General features: G+C 33.7%; 1 protein-coding gene across 2 annotated transcripts; it reads left to right on the forward strand.

The window, feature by feature from the left end:
* The first annotated feature begins 278 nt into the window (after nucleotides 1-278).
* Nucleotides 279-19,025, forward strand: LOC129269551 (protein-lysine N-methyltransferase EEF2KMT-like). Of its 2 annotated transcripts, none has more exons than XM_054907066.2 (8): nucleotides 279-476; nucleotides 6,312-6,371; nucleotides 7,325-7,405; nucleotides 8,274-8,384; nucleotides 13,194-13,327; nucleotides 13,748-14,235; nucleotides 15,335-15,481; nucleotides 16,261-19,025. In XM_054907066.2, the coding sequence occupies exons 1-8, from the start codon at nucleotides 414-416 to the stop codon at nucleotides 16,365-16,367; spliced, it is 1,191 nt and encodes a 396-aa protein (XP_054763041.2). In that variant the 5' UTR covers nucleotides 279-413; the 3' UTR covers nucleotides 16,368-19,025. The 2 variants fall into 2 exon arrangements, with proteins under 2 accessions (XP_054763041.2, XP_063962038.1); XM_064105968.1 differs by lacking the exon at nucleotides 279-476 and adding an exon at nucleotides 6,011-6,181.
* The last annotated feature ends 569 nt before the right edge of the window (nucleotides 19,026-19,594 follow it).

Consider the following 19,594-nt stretch of genomic DNA (forward strand, 5'->3'; position numbering starts at 1 on the left):
GTGTGGTCAGAGGTGTTTAAAGGATCGTCATGCTGAATAAGAAGGTCAGAGAAGCAGTTTTCGAGTTTTGCAGGAATTATGAAGTCATCAATGTATGATTGTCGTAAACCATCATCTGATTGGAAGGTGTATAGCTCCTTTTTATTTTGGAGAGATGATAAGTTAATCATGTTCTCACTAATCAGAAATTCCTTTAGAATACGCTTTGTAGGTTTCTTACACGATGCATTTGTCAGATCAGCATTCAGATCTCCACCAAGTATAATCAGGGCCTCTTTATACCGTACCGCCGGCCGGCACGAGCTAGCTCTGGACGAGTCACGAGTACGGTACGCTATCGAAGACTCGAGGGTGTTCGTTTTAAGTTATTCTTGTTAAGCTGTTGCAGTCTGATGAATAGACCTTGAAGCGATATGGAAATGGACCAACTTGTGAACCAATATTTTGAAATGATCCCACTTCGACACTTGAGTTGGGTGAGTATTTTTTACGAGAATTATCAACCTGTTCACAACCAATGGCAATGGCAATGCAAATAATTCATGGCCTAATATACGGTAAGGGCTCCCGCCCGCGAAGCGGGCGCGCGGGAGGTCCCTTGGTTAGATCATGTCCTACCTCGGGCGAAGTTCGTGCAGACTACAGCCTGTACAGGCGCCATTACCGCTACACTACGCTCCACCTGCCCGAACATCGAGTCCGTAGGTGGAGCGCAGTGCAGCGGTAGTGAAGTGGAGTGAAGTGAGCTTACACGAACATCGCTCGAGGTAGTCCATGTCACACATGACTAAACCAGGGAGCTCATGATGTCCATAAGATGATATTTCGCATGAGGTGAAAGAAAGATGCTCGGCATAATCGTGATATAGTCCCCAAATCCCAAAATGGGGATTATTAGATTCGCACAGCTCGAGAACTTGCGAAATGATAACACACACAAATGAAACACACTTACACTTGGGTTCTCTCCCTATTATATACTCGTGATACAGTCCCCACTCTACGGGAAATCAAGTTTGATTTTCACGGCGGTGGGGACAGTTTCAACAGTATAGTATACTCGTGATGCAGTGCCCGCGCTATGGGATACACAGTTCACTTTGCACGCAGTGGGGACAGTTCAAACAGTATAGCTATACTCGTGATACAATCCCCACACTATGGGATACACATTTCGTTTGGCACGCAGTGGGGATAGCTCCAACAGTACTCGTGATACCGTCCCCTCACAACATAAAATCGTGCTTGTTCGACAAGGGGATGGGGACAGTTTCCCAGTGCAACGTGACAAGGAAGACTCATTCAAAACCTTCGGGAATTAGTATCAGGGTTGGCACGTTTTAAACGGTGTGTTTTAAAACATGTTTTAAAACACGTTTTAAAACACCCGTTTTTTTTACAAAAAAAACGTGATTTAAAACGCCTCATAGACTTGTGTGTTATGAATATGCATGGATGTGATTTTACATGAATATATTTTTTTATACTTTTATTTCTGAAGTGGTATATTATTTTCTTCTAACTAAATCTCTTTCTCAACACCACTCTTTTTCTCCTCTCTCTTTCCCCCCTTCTCCCTTTTTCCATTGCTTTGTCGTGTTCCTTTCCTCCTGTTCAATTATGTACATCAATCTATATATTCTCATTTTAACAAGCATTTGAGTGCTGTGCTCACTTTTAGACAGGGAAAGAAACACTATTAAAAATAAGCTCAAATATGTAATAGTAGTACTTGAATGAAATGGAAGTGTTGCACAAGCACAATAATATTTTGCAAATAGACAGTATAACTGACATTGTAACCTTGAGGTACACACTAAAGTAGGTGAAACTTTGCGCTTCGTAAAGATGAAGAAAAGTAGTTTAATTTATAATAAGATAATCAGCTAGCAAACCTTAAAGGACAAGTCCACCCCAAGAAAAAGGTATTATGCTGAAAATTTCATCAAAGCGGATGTAAAATAATAAAGTGATGACATTTTAAAGTTTCGCTTAATTTCGCAAAACAGTTATATGCGCATCCTGGTTGGTATGCAAATGAGGGGACTGATGACATCACTCACTATTTATTTTGTATGTCGTTTTTTTCTCATTGTCATGTAAAATATAGTTTTTTCCTCCCTGAACATGAGTGGAACTACAATTGTTTTAACATTTTTTGGTTCAGTCAAGTTGGTCATTATTATCAAATCTGTATAAATTGAAATATTGTATTGTTCAAACAATTAAAAAAACAAAAGAAATAGTGAGTGAGGGACATCATCAACTCTCTCATTTGCACATCACTGAGTTGTTATAAATGTTTTGTGAAAAATAAGCGAAACTTTAAAATGTCGTAACTTTCTTATTTCACATCCGATTTCGATGAAATTTTCAGCATTATGCTTGTTTGAATTTTTTCTACTGATTCAAATCAACATTTTTCTGGGGTGGATTTGACCTTTAACCCTAACAATCCCAGGGGACTGTAATGGCCCCCTTAAAAATTTCTATGATAAATCCATAAGCACGGCAGGGCCACGCCATATTGTTCAAGACTATTTTTTGGATACATGCATGGATATGCGGTTATGATATTACCATGGAGCTATCAGCACATTGATAGCTCCATGATATTACACAAGTGCATGTCAGACCAGAATTGCTCAATATCGTGATTTCATGTATAAAGCCAATGCAAATTTTTTGCCAACATTTGATCTGTATCAATATTTGTGCTTTTTGTTAATGATTGGAAAATTATTACCAATAATTTTCATTAAAAAACTTTTAAAAAAAACCAAAAGTAACCACAAAACTGTACATAAGAAATATTAAAAAAACAAGTTAAAAAAAACATTGAAAAAAACAATTTGATCAGAATTCCTCAATTAAAGAAATAAGCAGTTCAAGGGCCTAATATTTATAGATTTAAACCCAAACTTATATTTCATGCACTTGTGGGTACCCGGTAGGATGCGAAAATCATTGTAGCTTGTCCAGTACTGTGTGCGCCTCACTAGCGACTGACTGGAATACTACCCAGGGAGTGGAGGATGTGCATGCATTGTGTGCGGGAATGACTGATTGATCCGATGACTGGCTTAATAATATATCTGTAAAGTGCTTAGACACATCGTTCCAATGTATTAAGCGCTATATAAAAGCGGACTATTATTATCATTATTATTACTTAAAATTGGTATAATTGATTCAAATGAAATAAAGCATATTGAGTAAATGAAATTAAGCTTTGAAAGCCTATATTCTATAGATTATGTTGTTTTCTTACATAGCGCAACTTCTTCTCACCCCCTAGATTGACAAGACTAAAAAACCCTGAGACTACATGTATGAGGAATAAACTTATAAAATGTCAACTTAATTTTTCGGCATTCAATTTCCTTGATTTAGTAATTTTGGGAAAAATATGAATTTTTCTGTTGAAAATTCAGTAACAAAAATTGTAGTCATCTCTTACTTACTCCATAAATGTATTTAAAACATCAAGAGCTTAAATCATACTGTATTAAGTGTATAATTTAATTGATTTACAGGAAAATTACATCGTTCGTTGGAAAAAAAAACGTTTTAAAACGATTTAAAACGTTTTAAAACAATAAAAAACGTTTTATTTGTTTTTTTTAATAAAAAACGTTTTTTATTACAACCCTGATTAGTATTGTCATCATCATATTATATTATCATTTTATCATTATTAATATTTTATTATTATTATTGTTATTTAATCATAATTATCATTATTGTTATTATCATTATTATTGTTATTTAATCATAATTATCATTATTATTGTTATTATTTATTTTATTATTACTATCATCATCATACATCATTATTATTTTTTATCATTGTTATTATCCTTTATTATATTATTATTATTGTTGTTTTTATTGTTAGGCCTATTATTTTTATTATCAATATTTTGTTATCATTATTAATATAATTATTTTTATAAATATCATCATATATCATTATTATTCTTTATTATTGTTGTTGTTATTATGGTTATTATTCTTTATTATATTATTATCATCATCATTATTCTTTATCATTGTTGTTGTTATTAATATTGTTATTATCCCTTATTATATTATCATTGCTGTTGTTATTATTTTTGTTATTTTTATTATATTATTATTACTATCATCATAATAAATATTATTCTTTATTGTTGTTGTTATTATTATCATCATAATAGTGATAATAGTATAATAAATTATTATATTATTATTATCATTATTATTCTTTATCATTGGAAATGTGCCCCTTCCATCCAGTCCGTTCCTTGTATTTCATTTAATTCCTTCAAATGAAATCACTGTAGACTCATTCATAACTTTTGGGTATTATCGTAATTATTATCATCATTATTGTCATTATTTTTTATGGTATTTATTTATTATTTACTTATTATTGTTATCCTTATTTTTTGTTAACATTATTTATCTTTTATTTTTATGATAATAATTATTATTGTTATTATTCTCTATTATTACCATTATATTTACCTTTATCATAATTATTATCAACATCATTATTGTTATTAATCTTTATTATCATCATCCCCATCATTATACTATTGTTGTTATCATTACTTTACTTTTCATTTCTGTCACATATTGGTATTGATTACTTTAATGTTTTGGGGTGACTCTTTCAATAATAACAACAACAATAATGAAAATGATGCCAATGATGATCAGGTATTATGATAATAATTAATACCCAAACATTATTACGAGTCTACAGTGATTTCATTTGAAGGAATTAAATGAAATACAAGGAACAGAATGGATGGAAGGGGCACATTTTCAATGATAACGAATAATAATTATAATGATAATATAATAATTTATAATATCATCATCATTATTATAATAATGATAATAACAACAACAATAATAAAAAATAATAATGATATATGATATGATAGTAATAATAATAATGATATTAATAATATTGACAATATTTAACAATAATTATAATAGCAATAATAATGATAATTATGATTAAATAACAATAATGATAATAATAATAATAATGATAATAATGATTAAATAACAACAATAATATGATAAAATGATAATAATGATAATATATGATAATGACAATAATAATAATAATTCCCGAAGGTTTTGAATGAGTCCTCCTTGTCACGTTGCACTGGGAAACTGTCCCCATCCCCTTGTCGAACGAGCACGATTTTATGTTGTGAGGGGACGGTATCACGAGTATAATATACTGTTGGAGCTATCCCCACTGTGTGCAAAGTGAACTTGATTTCCCGTAGAGTGGGGACTGTATCACGAGTAGATACGGTTCTCGGGAGAGAATCCAAGTGTAAGTGTGTTTCATTTGTGTGTGTTATCATTTCGCAAGTTCTCGTGCTGTGCGAGAGTTGGGGACTGGGGGACTGTGTTCTGGAGAAAGGAAGTGATTTTTCATGCGTTCTGGTAGGTGTGATTCAAATAATCCCCATTTTTGGATTTGGGGACTATATCACGATTATGCCAGATGCTCTTCAGTATTTTGGTCTGTTTGTCATTAAGATTCATAAAAGACTCAAGAAGTACATGATGATGAGGGCTTGATTTGTGAATTGAAGATGTTCTGTGCACCACCAAAGATTTGGGAAGGGAAAGCATTATTGGCACCATGCAAGCCTCTTTATTTAACTATATTGACTCGCCTTGAGGGGAACATTAAATATATCGCCAGTAATCCTATTGGCCCAAGTCTTTAGACTCTTTTGAGTCTTTAGATGTGGGCAATATGGTTCTGTTATTGTTAAGGGCAATATATTTTATGTTTCCTGAAAGAAGAGCCAGTCAAATACTTTTATTATCCAAATCAGACATCTAAAGCAAAATCGAAAAAATACAGATATTTTACTTTTTCAGAATGTGATTCTATTTTTTCATGTTGAGCAGGCTGTGTCTCTGAACTACATGTATACAATTGTGACGTATTTGAAATGTTGCCGTATCCAGCTTTTGTCTCATCTTGTTTGACATTATGACTTACATATATATTGTGCTGTGTGGATCAATATGACGCTTTTTAATGTCTTTCTACATGTATGCGTACTCAGATGCCCGGATGTGAGCCCAGGGAAAATGCAACTATATTTGGGTCGTCTCAGCATACAAAGTCAGTACGGCCATAAAGACCGATGAAAATGTAAATAATGTACCTATCGATCCTTCCCGATCTTTATGAAAGCTAGGGCAATATGGTTTTGTAAATTTTCAGCTCAGACGTCTGATACGGGTATTAATATCTTTTATTTCATTCTATGTTTCCAATTTAGGGGGATGCCTTTAATTCAGCTGCTCCTTCGCTAGAGAAACAACAGAACATTCTCAAAAAGGTATGTCAAGATGTCAAGTCAGTTCACTATGGCTTAGGTATAACTTTAAAAATGCTACTACAACTACATGTAGCTATGTAGTACTACCACGTCTACTACTGCTATGAATAATACTTCTGCTGCTAGCTGCTACTACTACTACTACTACTACTACTACTACTACTACTACTACTACTGCTACTGCTACTGATACTGCTACTGCTACTGCTACTGCTACTGCTACTGCTACTACTGCTACTACTGCTACTACTACTGCTGCTACTGCTACTACAACTACTACTACTACTACCTACTGCTGCTACTACTACTACTTCTTCTACTATTACTACTACTGCTGCTGCTACTATATATACTATTTCTACTACCGGTGCTACTGCTACTATGTATACTATTTCTACTACTTCTATTACTACTACTACTACAACTAGTACTGCTACAGTTATTTACTATTTCTACTACTTCTACTATTTTATCTTCTGTAGTCTATGATGCACAGTATCCTACATTTAGTTGTGAACTGAAGAAGACTTTAGGTTGGATGGAAGCTCTATCACATACATGTAGGCCTATTTTTTTAATCAAATATTTTGTACTTCGCTGTGGCTTTATTGTGTTTGGAAGTGACCCTGCTGCTGCTGCCTCAGCTACCTTACTGCAACTTCTACTTTCATTTCACTGATGCATCGGCAATATCACCTCTCTTTTTTTTGCTATTGCTAATATTGATAAGGAATGATACTGTGGAAAACTTAGATAATTTAAATGTAGAGCTACAAATGTACATATAGCAATTTTGTCTCTCTTTATCTGTCAATTCTGAGAACCTCGTTATAATTTTGTCGCACATGCACAGTATGTGTATTATGCTCTTTTATTGATTGTATCTCGTCATTTAATCATTTTACCAGCCAAACTACGGCTCTATAAATCTATGATTTTGTTTTAATTCACAGACTTTGATGTCATCCGTGTCCAGAGATTTCCCTCCAACACTCAAATACAGAAGACTCTTCGCCAAGCACATTTTGAAACAGGTTAGTTTAAGTAGACATTAGATCACATGTTGATCTATCTTTGTGCCCCTGCATGTTCTTCAGCCACAGGTAATTCTTGATGTCTTGTCCTGTGGGAAATAGTCAATACTTGATTGACTGTAGTGGTTCCTTGGCCCTGTGTTAGGTCATGGGAAGAAAATAGTATTCAGTGTCCCATCTTACAGAAACTTACAATTAATCCGATTAACTTCAACTAAATGGAAATCCATCATTGTTTTGAAAAAGAATGGACCTAAATAGAAAATGTTGAATGAAATTATTTTTTCAAGAAAAATAAAAGCTCTTCCTATTTTTATTTTTTTTTCATTATTATTCGGCAAATAATATTAAAAAATACATTTCAATGTAAACAATACAAAATAAGAAATATCAACCATTGGAACGCCAGGGACAGAAAAAGTTAACTTAATTACAGACCCCTAAGCTTGACCAAAAAATCCAATTCAATTCACAGTGGTTTATTTAAGTAAAAAAAATACAAGGCAAGCATGTACCTAAGTTAAAGTTTTGACAATAACTGTATATTTAATTTAAATTGATAAGACATAATGTACAATATTCAATATTATGATGGCATGGTACAACACAACAGCAAAGACACACACACAAAAATCACATGCCTGTACATGTAGCATAACATAACCAATACAACATAACGCCACTAACAATTATCATAGAGCATAAAACAAAACAAAATCATATGAAAAATGAAATTGAAAGTTTCATAATCATTATGATGAGACAAAAGTAATTGAAATTTAACTGTACAACGTTACAAAAAAAAAGAAGAATCAATAGTGATATTGTAATTTGTTTTATGATTATCTTTATATCTCATTCATTTCAGTGTGAGGAGTATGGTGAAGAGATAGCAGAAGAACTGTATGAGGTATACTCCACATTGGTGGCACAGAATGAGACAGAGGATCAGAAGACATTCTTCAAGACATACAAACTGGTAAAAAAAAATAAGTTTCAAACTGATGAGATTGAATTTTATGTGTGTATTTTTTGCATTTTAACATCACAAGATACATGTATGTACATTCACAAAGAAAGATAATTGATTTACTTTGTTCAGGCAACTTACAGGACAAAGCGGGCCGAATTGCTAGCAAAAATAACTATAGACCAATTGCGTTAGCGAGTGTAATTTCTAAAGTCTTGGAGAAGATAATTCTGTTTAGGTTAGAAAAATATATTTCAATATGTGATAATCAATTTGGCTTTAGAGCGAAACATGGAACTGATATGTGTATTTTTGTTCTAAAAGAGATCATTGCGAGCTATCAAAAGAGAAATTCCTCAGTGTTTTTATGTTTTCTTGATGCCTCCAAAGCATTTGATAGAGTCAATCATGGAAAACTCTTCCAAAAAATGTATGATAGGGGGATACCAAGTTATTTGATCAGGATATTAATATATTGGTATGGTAACCAAACTATGATGATTAGATGGGGTAGCTGCCTATCCGACTCGTTTACTGTTGTTAATGGTGTTCGACAAGGAGGTATATTGTCTCCATACCTTTTTAACTTGTACATGGATGACTTATCTGTGAAATTGAATGATTGTAGTACTGGCTGTTTAGTTGGTTGTACCAAGATTAATCACTTGATGTATGCTGACGATCTTGTAATTTTTAGTCCGTCAACTGCCGGGCTGCAGAGTTTGTTAAATGTTTGCACTCAGTTTGGTATGGATAATGATGTCAAATTTAATGCGAAAAAAAGTCATGCTATGTTTGTTACTTGTAAAGATCATAATAGATTAGTGTTTCCAGATTTCTATCTGTGTGGCACCAAACTTGAAGTTTGTAAGGAGACCCGATATCTTGGTCATTTTTTCACAGAGGACCTATGTGATGATAGAGATATTTATAGACAGTGTCGCAAACTTTATGCACAAGGAAACACACTGTGCAGGAAGTTCCATATGTGCTCCCATGGAGTAAAGATTGCATTATTTCGAGCATATTGTACACCGTTGTATACTGCACATTTATGGTGCAGATATAAAAAGAGCAGTTTAAGGAAACTTATAGTAGCCTATAACGATGCTATGAGAATGCTTCTTCAGTTACCTAGGCACTCTAGTGCTAGTAGAATTTTCGCTGACGCTCATGTACCTTCATGTCAAGCCGTTCTTAGAAACCTAACTTTTAAGTTTATTGAGAGAATTGACATTTCTGAAAATGCTATTGTAAATATATTGGTTAACCCCTTACAGAGCTGTACGAGGTACACCTCGGAACTGTGGAAGCGTTGGTATGACAATTTGTTAGCAGAGTCATAAGTAATTAGTGGTCTACTAATATTAGTCTGTATCTTTGTCTTTTTCGAGACAAGTTACTCATTTTGCCATATGTAAATATTTCCATTGTACTGTTGTACTATTCACTTACTGCTTAACCACCTGTTTTAGGTATTCATTGTTTGTTCCTAGTTATTAGTGTGATTTGTTTTACTCCTTTTTGACTGTTTATACTTTATTTGTTCTTTGTTTATTCCAGTATTATCTTTGTATGTTTGTCTTGATGTATATTACATGTATGTTATTTGTTGATATGGACCTCTGCATATGCAGCTGTGTCTGGATTAAAGCCTTGAATTGAATTACAGCTTGGAATAAAATTCTTGCCCTGTTGCATAAAAGTTACCATTATAAAAACTTTGCTATCCATTGGCAACGATGAGTACCATGGTAACAATATTTAACAGCCAACAAATCAAGGATGGAAATTGCCATTGGATGGCCAAATTGTTGAATTTTAAAAAGAGATATTATTTAGGAAATAGGGATATTAATTAGGAAATAAAATATGATAGAACTTGTTTTACAATCAGTTTATACCCATCTACCGGTACATGTATCTCACTGGACTATATAATAGTGTTTTTTTTCCTGGTTAACTGACAGTTGGTTTAATATCACTTGGTCTAATCTTCAGATTGGCTAACAACATTCGGGCTAAACCCACTTAGTCCATTTCACATTTGGTCTAATGACCACTTGGTCTAATAGCCAATTGGTCTAATGACCATTTTGTCTAATAGCCAATTGGTCTAATGACCACTTTGTCTAATCGCCATTTGGTCTAATGCCCAGTTGGGCTAATCGTCACTTGGTCTAATTGCCATTTTGTCTAATGTAATTTATTGTCATTTGGTCTTATACTAGTTCGTCTAATTTTTTGTTAGTCTAATACTAGTTGGTCTAATACCATTTTGTCTAATCCTCACTTTGTCTATTATTAATTTGGTCTATATTGCAGTTGGTCTAATGTGCAGTTGGTCTAATTTTCCATTTTGGCTAATTTCCACTTGGTCTAATTTCCACTTCGGCTAATTTTCACTTCGTCTAATTTCCAGATTGTCTATCTTTCATTTCTTCTACATGTCACTTGGTCTAATTTCCAGTTTGTCTAATTTCCATTTGGGATAATGGTTTCTTGGGCTATTCATATTGGGCCATCATACATACAGTTTATTCATGTTATTTGTGTTTTAATTTTTCATTTTTGAACCTGAACACTGTAGAAATTTATGTTGTCCGCTCTAGGCCTTATATTAGGCCTATCCATTTTCTCAAATGTAAATGAGAAATGAGAGGGGATGGGGAAGGAATAAAAAATAAGAACAAACTAAAAATAATGAGGAAATGAGAAAGATAAGGTTGAATGAAGAAGCCCTACATTAAAAGAAAGTTGATAAAGAAAGAGAAGAAGAAGAAGAAGAAGGAGGGGGGAGGAGGAGGAGGAGGGGGGAGGAGGAGGAGGAGGAGAGGGAGAGGGGAGTCAAAAGGGTAAATAGAGAAGGGAGGGAAAATAGACAGAAAACGAAAGAGAGGGGAGAGGAAAGGAAGGGGTAAAGAAAGGAGAGGGGAGAGAAAAGGAAGGGGGGAAAGAGATGGAAAAAAGGTAAAAGGAGGAGAAAGAAAACGGAAGAATAGAGGGAAAGGAAACAAAGAAAAGATAGAAACGAGTGAAAAGAAACATACATCATCAAAAAAAAGTAATCAGTATAGAAATACTCTGTAGGTATATAAAACTCTGTACCGTATATGAAAATTTATTCAAATCATTTTCTCATTGTTTAATCTCCACTTCTCAATCTCCTTATACTTTAAATATGTCACTAATTCAAAATCTCAATATCCTTTACAGTCAAATTTATCCAATCCAATTCACTTACATCATAAATCCTTCCAATCCGCTTTCTCGTATACTATTTTAAAGCAAATTTTGAAACTTCTGCAATTGCTTATATTTGAAAATATTCTGTTGATTCATATTAACCCCCAAAGTATTAATGATTCTATATTTCTTCATGCTTTGTATATTTGTAAGTATTTCTGTAGCTATGTTTTTTATGTAAAAGTTCTGTACAATTCAGCTCTTGCTGCGAACCGTCTTGAAATACAATACCATTATGATTATACGTATCCACACAATCAATTACATTATATTTTCGTTCCTTTCTTCATATTAATGAAACCCCCGCCATTCGCTACAAGGTCCCCAACTTATTGTTCACCCAATACTTAGAATCTGTAAATGTGCATGTGATGTAATTATTATACATGTAAGTATGATATAATTTTCAGCATCATATATATAATCGATATAGGCCTATTATATTTGATTAGAATAATTCGATGAGCGACTATCTTGTCATCGGTAGTCCTTCACGGAGAAGATTTCGCCCGCCACCAGTCCTACCCCGGCTAGAGCTCCACCTTTGGATGCTGGCGACAGGTATTAACTGATGCATGGTGTATTTATTTATCCATGACCATATTTGCTAATTCTAGATAAAATAATTCATAATGAATGATTTTATATTAGCTTAAATGGACATTAGACCAAGTGTGAATTAGACCAAACAATCTTTAGACCATATGACAATTAGACGAAATGAAAATTAGACCAATTGATGATTAGCCCAACTGGTCAAAAGACCGTCAATAGACCATTTGGCTATTAGACCAAGTGGTCAAGTTGAAATTAGACTAAATGGTAATTAGACCAAGTGTAAATTAGACCAAACGGTCACTAGACCATATGACAATTAGATGAAATGAAAATTAGACCAAGTGGAAATTAGTGGAAGTTGAAATTAGACGAAATGGGTTTAGACTGTGAAGTTTGACGAACTGATAATTAGACCAAGTGGTATAAGACCATCCGATAATTTACCTTTCCCCTCATGTTTTTGAGTTATAAACAAGTGAAATTATATTTCTTGTGAATTTTGAGGCATGAGGTCACCCTTTTATTATTTTTTTACAAGGGCTCAATATTTTCATTTTGGTGTTCTGTCAATTACTTGATTTTTATTTTTGGACACTTTAACCTTTTCGGACAAAGGGGATTTCAGAATATTGGAATGTGAATTATGTTCTGGTGTTTTCAATGTTGACATAGTCGCATTTCAATAGCGAATTCTGATTTGTAAGACACAGGCCAAAGAATGCGAATGAATAAGATATGTGGGCTAAAATTGGAAAACACCCGAAAAGGGGAAGTAAATTTGGCCCTGAAATGCAAGATACACTGTATGGTCAAATTGAGGAGTGAACATGTATTTCGAAAATAAATTTCTTTTAGGTTAATGTTCTAACAGTGCCCAATAGCTTGCCATAGTAGATTTAACATTAATACAGTACACATGTTTCTTTTCATGATGCAGAGAAGGCCTAGCCCTATTTCAATGATAAACTCTGATTGTTAAATAATTCAAAATGCGATTTATTTTTAACCATTCAGCCATCAGGTAATCTTGTCACTTTGAAGGAATCACTTCACCTTGTAAGCAATGGAACCACTGGATTGATATCATGGCCTGCTGGTCAACACATGGTTGAATGGGTAGCAGAGAACACTCATATCTTTCAGGACAGGTTAGTTATCAATATCATGTGTGATCTTATGAGAGGGGGGGGGGGACATGTATGCCCCCCAGCATAGTCTGGCAAAACAATGAAGTCATAATACAAACATATGGTATGTAATTACAACCATCCACTGAATGACGTCATTGCCTTCAGGCAAGTGCAACTGCAGTAAGGAGCACAATAACACCTATTTTCGATGCTCGTTATTAAATTTAACCTATTCTTAAAGCAAAATACTTTGATGGCAAAAGGTAATAAACCTTGAATTGTTTTGCTTGGTAGGTTATCAGCTTTTGATTAGTATGTGATTTAACAATTTCACTCCTTACTCCAAATCTGGGCCTTGATTGGAGACATGAACTAAAAGTTTTATATCAATTGTATATTTTATAATGATAATTATATTATACGCTTTTATGTATCTAGGAGAATACTGGAGCTTGGGAGTGGTTTAGGATTAACCGGTCTAGCGGTGTGTGACCTCTGCCGACCTTTGACCTACACATTCTCCGATTGTCATAATGATGTCTTAGACATGCTTCAAGAGAATCTCCTATTAAATATCCATAGAAACAACTCACAGCAGATCTCACAGGGCGATCTAGTGAGGTCTAGGTCTGTTCCAGAACGTTGCAACGACCAAGATGAGAGTCAAAGAACTTCCAAGACAACTCCACTTAGAACTCTTGAACAGTGTAGCAAGTGTGACGTTGGTGTATGGTTCCATAGAAGAAAGCAAGGTGTGCAAACCTGTGTTGAAGAGGAAAATAGATTGGAACAAAACAGACTTGTGGCACAGGATGCAAATCAAATTCCTGCTTCAAAAACTGAGGTGTCTTTGTGTTGTTTTAATTGGGAAGAGGTTGCAAACGACTGGCTTGAAAGTCTAAATGCAGATGTTATCCTAGCGGCTGGTGAGTTTGTTTTTGTATCCCTCTACTGAAAAAAAAAAAGTTTTCCATTTCTAATAGGTCTAATTTCTGTCATCACTTTGACATAACCTTAACCCTATTAGTTTTTACAACTTCAAGCAATCAGACTTAGATCTATTCATGGTTACTCAGAATTACAGAAAATGGCTTTATAGATACATTATAGTTGTTACAGACCTGCCAACCAGTACATTTTTGGCGTATTTAGTACGTTTTTGCAACCAAAATACGGCAGTACGTTTTTACTTTAAAAAATATGTTTTTGTAAAAAAAAAAATTAAAAAAATACTAATTTTTTTTTTTTCATAATTTATTGAGAAAAATCATCTCTATATATCTCTCTTTCATAAAACTTACACAAATATGGTTATTAGATCAATGTAATTTCAGGTAACTTGTTTTTTTTTTCAATCATTTTGTTAAAACCAGGGAGAGATATACACATGTTTAAATGTTTTTGTTTTTTTCATCTGCAAGAGCAGTGCGCATTTTAGCTTGCATGCAGCTTGAGCGCCGCGATGAGCGAGTGCGCCACACATTTTATTATGAAATACACTTTTTTGTCACAGAATACACTTTTTCATTCCCAGAGGTTGACAGGTCTGTTGTTAGGGAGGAAAGGGGACTATAGCGGTAAAACAAATAATAAAATGATAAAAAGTGAATGAATAAATAAAAAATAAAATAAAAATAAAATGGTTAGTGATGTATCAATGATGTGAAAGGCATTTTCTAGCTTCCCTGTATACAGCAACTTCTCTATCTATTGTTCAAGACATATTGGGTTAAAAAATAACTGTCCAAATATTTCTTAACAGAAAACTTACATTATTCATATTTGTTTTTACATAGTCATTGAAAGTATGTTCCTTTATTTTTATTGAAATTACAATTTTAAGTTCATAGAGGTTAATTGGTGAATATAGAATTTAAGAATATGATAATAATGCCTCCTGGATGGTCTTAACTCCCTCCCCCCCCCCCCCCTATTACCGAATCCCAGCCCTTTATGCTTAAATACAAGGCCTCAAATTATGAGAAATTAACACCAGTGTTCATGGATTCTTGATTTTTTTTTCAGACGTGGCCTACGATTCAAGGGTTCAACCCGCCTTGATACGTGTTCTCGGTGCCTTGCTGTGTGGACCAAAAAATCAACATAGAACTGCTTACATCGCTTCAACCATCCGCTGCAAAGATACCTATAAGTTGTTCATAGAGAGAATTGGTATGTAAAATATATTGCTATGTAAATTGATATAAGAAGCTCCCCATTGCTATATATCTTCAAATCTAAATAAAAATTGTCTCTATAGTCTTAAGTAACAAAGTGATTTGTAGAATTAATTGAAGTGAGCTCTTAGCCTGCCCAGCTAAATACATTTCATATAAAAACCAGAACTTGTGTTGATACTTGAAGTTATAATATTAGAATGTCATCATGAGTCATATTGAACGATGTCTGGTGCACGTTCCTTTGTTGCCTAGCAACAAGTATATAATGTATTTCTTGCCTCTGTAACAGTTTTTGACTCCTCACACCTCAATGACTTTGTACACAAAAGTGTTTTAGAGTTTTGCTGTGCCATGTCTGAAATAGCTTTAAAGGTGTAGGTTGCAGCAAAAAATCATTTCATGAGAAAGTCTTTTAAATCAAGGCTAATTATCAACATATTATTATATATCTAGATCTGGTACATTAAAGTAAACTTATCTTTGTGAATTCAAGCTCAAAACCAATAATTCTGATGATCACTAACACAGAAAAACATATGTGGAACAGTGTATTAATATTTCTATGAAAAATACCCAACATTTGATAGAATTCTGTGCTTATATCTTCATATCTCACCAGTTACTCATTTTTGTCTAGAGCCATTTGGCACATATTTTTTTATTTATACATACAACACCTGGGTGGTAATTTTATTTGAATCTGTTCAAACTCATTTTGAGATCGTTACCACAACTGGTATTTATCTTTAATGTTATTTTCGTTTTTTGCAGATGATGCTAACTTGGTTGCTATGGTGATGACCTCACCTCAACATCATTTTTTCCATTACGACAAGGCCTGCTCGATAGAGATATTGAGACTGACGCCGAAAAGATGACCTTTGCAGTAAATTTTGACGGCTGATGAATGACTCAATTCCATGACCTCGGCACTTCCCACTTACCATAGCATAATTTTCTTCAGCAAATTTATCCACACAGTGCTGCACTCTACCCAGGTGAGGTGAATTAGTACCTGGCAGGAATTACTTGAAATCTATGCTTGTGTAATGTAATAGGCTTGTTGGGATAAAGCCAGGGTCATATTATCCAAGTCCCTTTGGAAGCGCATCAAGATTTAGTTGATACGCCTGATATGTGCTATATAAGAGGTATATGTTATTTATAAACCTTATGGTCGGAATAAAATGTGAGCATTTAAACTCATAACCCGCATGAACAACTTACCCTTTCTAACTTCTCTGGGATTTTTATGAAATGTTTTACAGATCCGCTCACTGTATTTAAAAGAACTGAGACCCTTGATTTAGGAGTAGCCAATATATTTTTGTGAAAGAAATCTTGTAAATGATGACAAATCTATGAAAGGGCATACAAATTTAACATGTTGCTTATTGACTAAGAGGTGAACTTGGTAAGATTAATAGTCAAAATAGAGTGCAATTACTTTGTGTATTAAGAATGAAAATCCTTCAATACTTAATTAACAGTGTTAGAATTGCATGGTTTGGTCTAGTAACTGGCAAATTGTGCAATTTCAACCAAATATGTTAAATCTATCTTAGTTTTGATAAGCCGCAACATAATACCAGCATCATAAGCTACCTAACTGAGGTATATAGTATACAGGTAAGCATACTTTACTTGTACACAAAGAATAATAAAGGCGTAATTGATTTTACAGTCATAGATAAAGCATTTATTCTGATTCTTGCAAGAATTTTATGCGATTCATCGGAAATAAACACAAAAGTACTTGCTTGCAGCAAATCAAGGCATCTGGAAAAACAACAAAATACCAGAGGCACATTTTTCACAGAACTTGGAATCAAATAGAGCATAGTTCTTACCAATGAACATGAGCTAATTTTGATCTATCCATTGTCAACTATCCATCATTTCTAGCTCCATGTGCTTGTACTGTAGGTATTAATTGATAGATGCTTTGCCTGATTAGTTGCGTGAAAAATGTGCCAGAGGTTTCGCGAAGCTGGCAACTGTACAAGCATATACAACATTTACACCAAAAATTAATTTATAAATACATTAAGAAATATGTACAGAAGATTAATCTATATTTCTTTATTTACATATACACACTATGAAATTCTGTATATACACGTACACTCTTTGTATGAAATTGTAAACAGACAAATTTCAGGTAGCTAGAAAATCAGCTTAAAATATCATCACTCTCATCAATAATTGATACCCATATCTAATGATTACCGTGTTCATAAAGCTCTTTATTTACATATTAACATACTATGCATATTTGTTCTTACTTTACATTGTATAGAATAGAATACAGTGAAACCTAGTAAAGAAAGAAAAAAAGGGGGATTTGTCAATGTTCAGTATGATCATGCCTCGGTTATGAATAAGTTGTATCAAAACTAATATTGAAATTGACAAAATATATAATTAAAAGCTTTTAAGCTAACCCCCCCCCCCCCCCCCCCACTAATGCAAGTCTTGTGCATTTCATTGCTTGCCAGTTGAATATTTTTTTTAAAATTATCGCGCCTGGAAAATTGGCTTTATTGAGCTTCTTCACGGCCTTACTTATGTGACATCACGCTGCGCCAGGAGGGTTGATAACATGGGTTTGTATGTAGAGAAAATTTTTATTTTTTATTTTTCCCCTGGAATTATGCATTCAATTTTTTGCACCATTATCACATGGAATCCCAAGGTGAGCATTCCTGCATACTCAGATTCATTCATGAATCCTTATGCTTAGGAATAGTTTTTGCCATGTTTTATGTTTTTCTTATTTGGCATAGATTGTGTGTAATAGATTTTCTTGACATACAAATCATGGTCAAATTAGTTTAAAGAAATCACAAGAGCATGGTCAAAAGTTGAAGTCTTTATCCATTCAAGCACTTGATATTTTCAGTGTTATTTTCCTTTTCAAATTGTGATAACAGATATTTTAAAAATTTAATCTGGAAATCAAGAAATTATTGACCAGGGCCCCGTCTTACAGAGAGTTGCGATTGATCCAATCAATCGCAACTATGGACGGCCAGCAACGTCAACATCTATTATGCATGTTTGTTCAAAATATTTTGTAGCTTTGATGAATATTCATGCATTCTTTGTTTTCTTAAAACTTCACTGTGCTTCTCTTTGTTTACAAAGGACATTGTGCAAATTTCCTGTAGAAAAAATTATGACACTGTTGGATTTCCATAGAGTTACGATTGATTGGATCAATCGTAACTCTTTGTAAGACGGGGACTGTTCTACGTCATACCTATGTAATCACACCCTCCTTGCACAGTATGATATCATGTAATTCAAGTTGTTTAGAACCACAATAAAGCAACCTGTTAATTTGATGTTCTTTTTCAAGCAAAACACTCAGCTGGCAAGTGGTGAATATGCATGAAACTTGCATTGTTATGCCTTGTAGCATATTATAATGTTTTCAATTTGTCAGTGTTTACTTTTAGCTTTGGTTAGAGTGAGAGTTTTAAGCACAGAACCTTTCGGTCTTAACAGATTCATTAAAAAAATCATGCAACTGCAGCAGCCGTGTCAATTTGTTCATTTCCTTGATCAAGTTATATTTTGTCAGAGCAGAAATTATCTTAACAAGAAATAAATTTTCTATGTAAAATTAGGAATATTGATTTTTTTTTCTGAGACACACTGTAACATATGAACAGAAGGCAAGAAGAGAATGAATACATATTCTGTGAGGAATTGATGCAATAGATGATGAAAATAAATCATACAAAGATCAGAATATCCTTTGAAATGGCCCAGAAGCTCACTTCATTACTGCTTTTCATAGTTTGATATGAATGATGTGTACAGTTACATTTCATGAAGATTAAAATTCTTTACTTTCTGCTTGAATGCGCCAAACAACAAATATAACCTTGATAAACCATGATTAACCCAGACCTCAATAATAACCCCACGTTCCTTTTGAATATTAAGATAATTCCCGAAAGACCTATCAGATTAAATTCCATGTATACTTGAAGAAATGAAGAACGCTTCTGTAAAGATCTGGATTGGCTATGTAATAGGAATTGATTGCAAATCGTTGTGTTATAGACACCGGTGGGTGTTCAAACACAAGTCTCTG

Source organism: Lytechinus pictus, chromosome 10 (assembly GCF_037042905.1).
Source record: "Lytechinus pictus isolate F3 Inbred chromosome 10, Lp3.0, whole genome shotgun sequence".
Lineage (NCBI taxonomy): Eukaryota > Metazoa > Echinodermata > Echinoidea > Temnopleuroida > Toxopneustidae > Lytechinus > Lytechinus pictus.

Coding starts and splice junctions, on each gene's coding strand:
- LOC129269551 (XM_054907066.2), top strand. CDS start 414: ATGGAAATGGACCAACTTGTGAACCAATATTTTGAAATGATCCCACTT. Junction 8,385..13,193: donor TCTTCAAGACATACAAACTG/GTAAAAAAAAAT, acceptor TTAACCATTCAG/CCATCAGGTAATCTTGTCAC. Junction 13,328..13,747: donor ACTCATATCTTTCAGGACAG/GTTAGTTATCAA, acceptor TTATGTATCTAG/GAGAATACTGGAGCTTGGGA.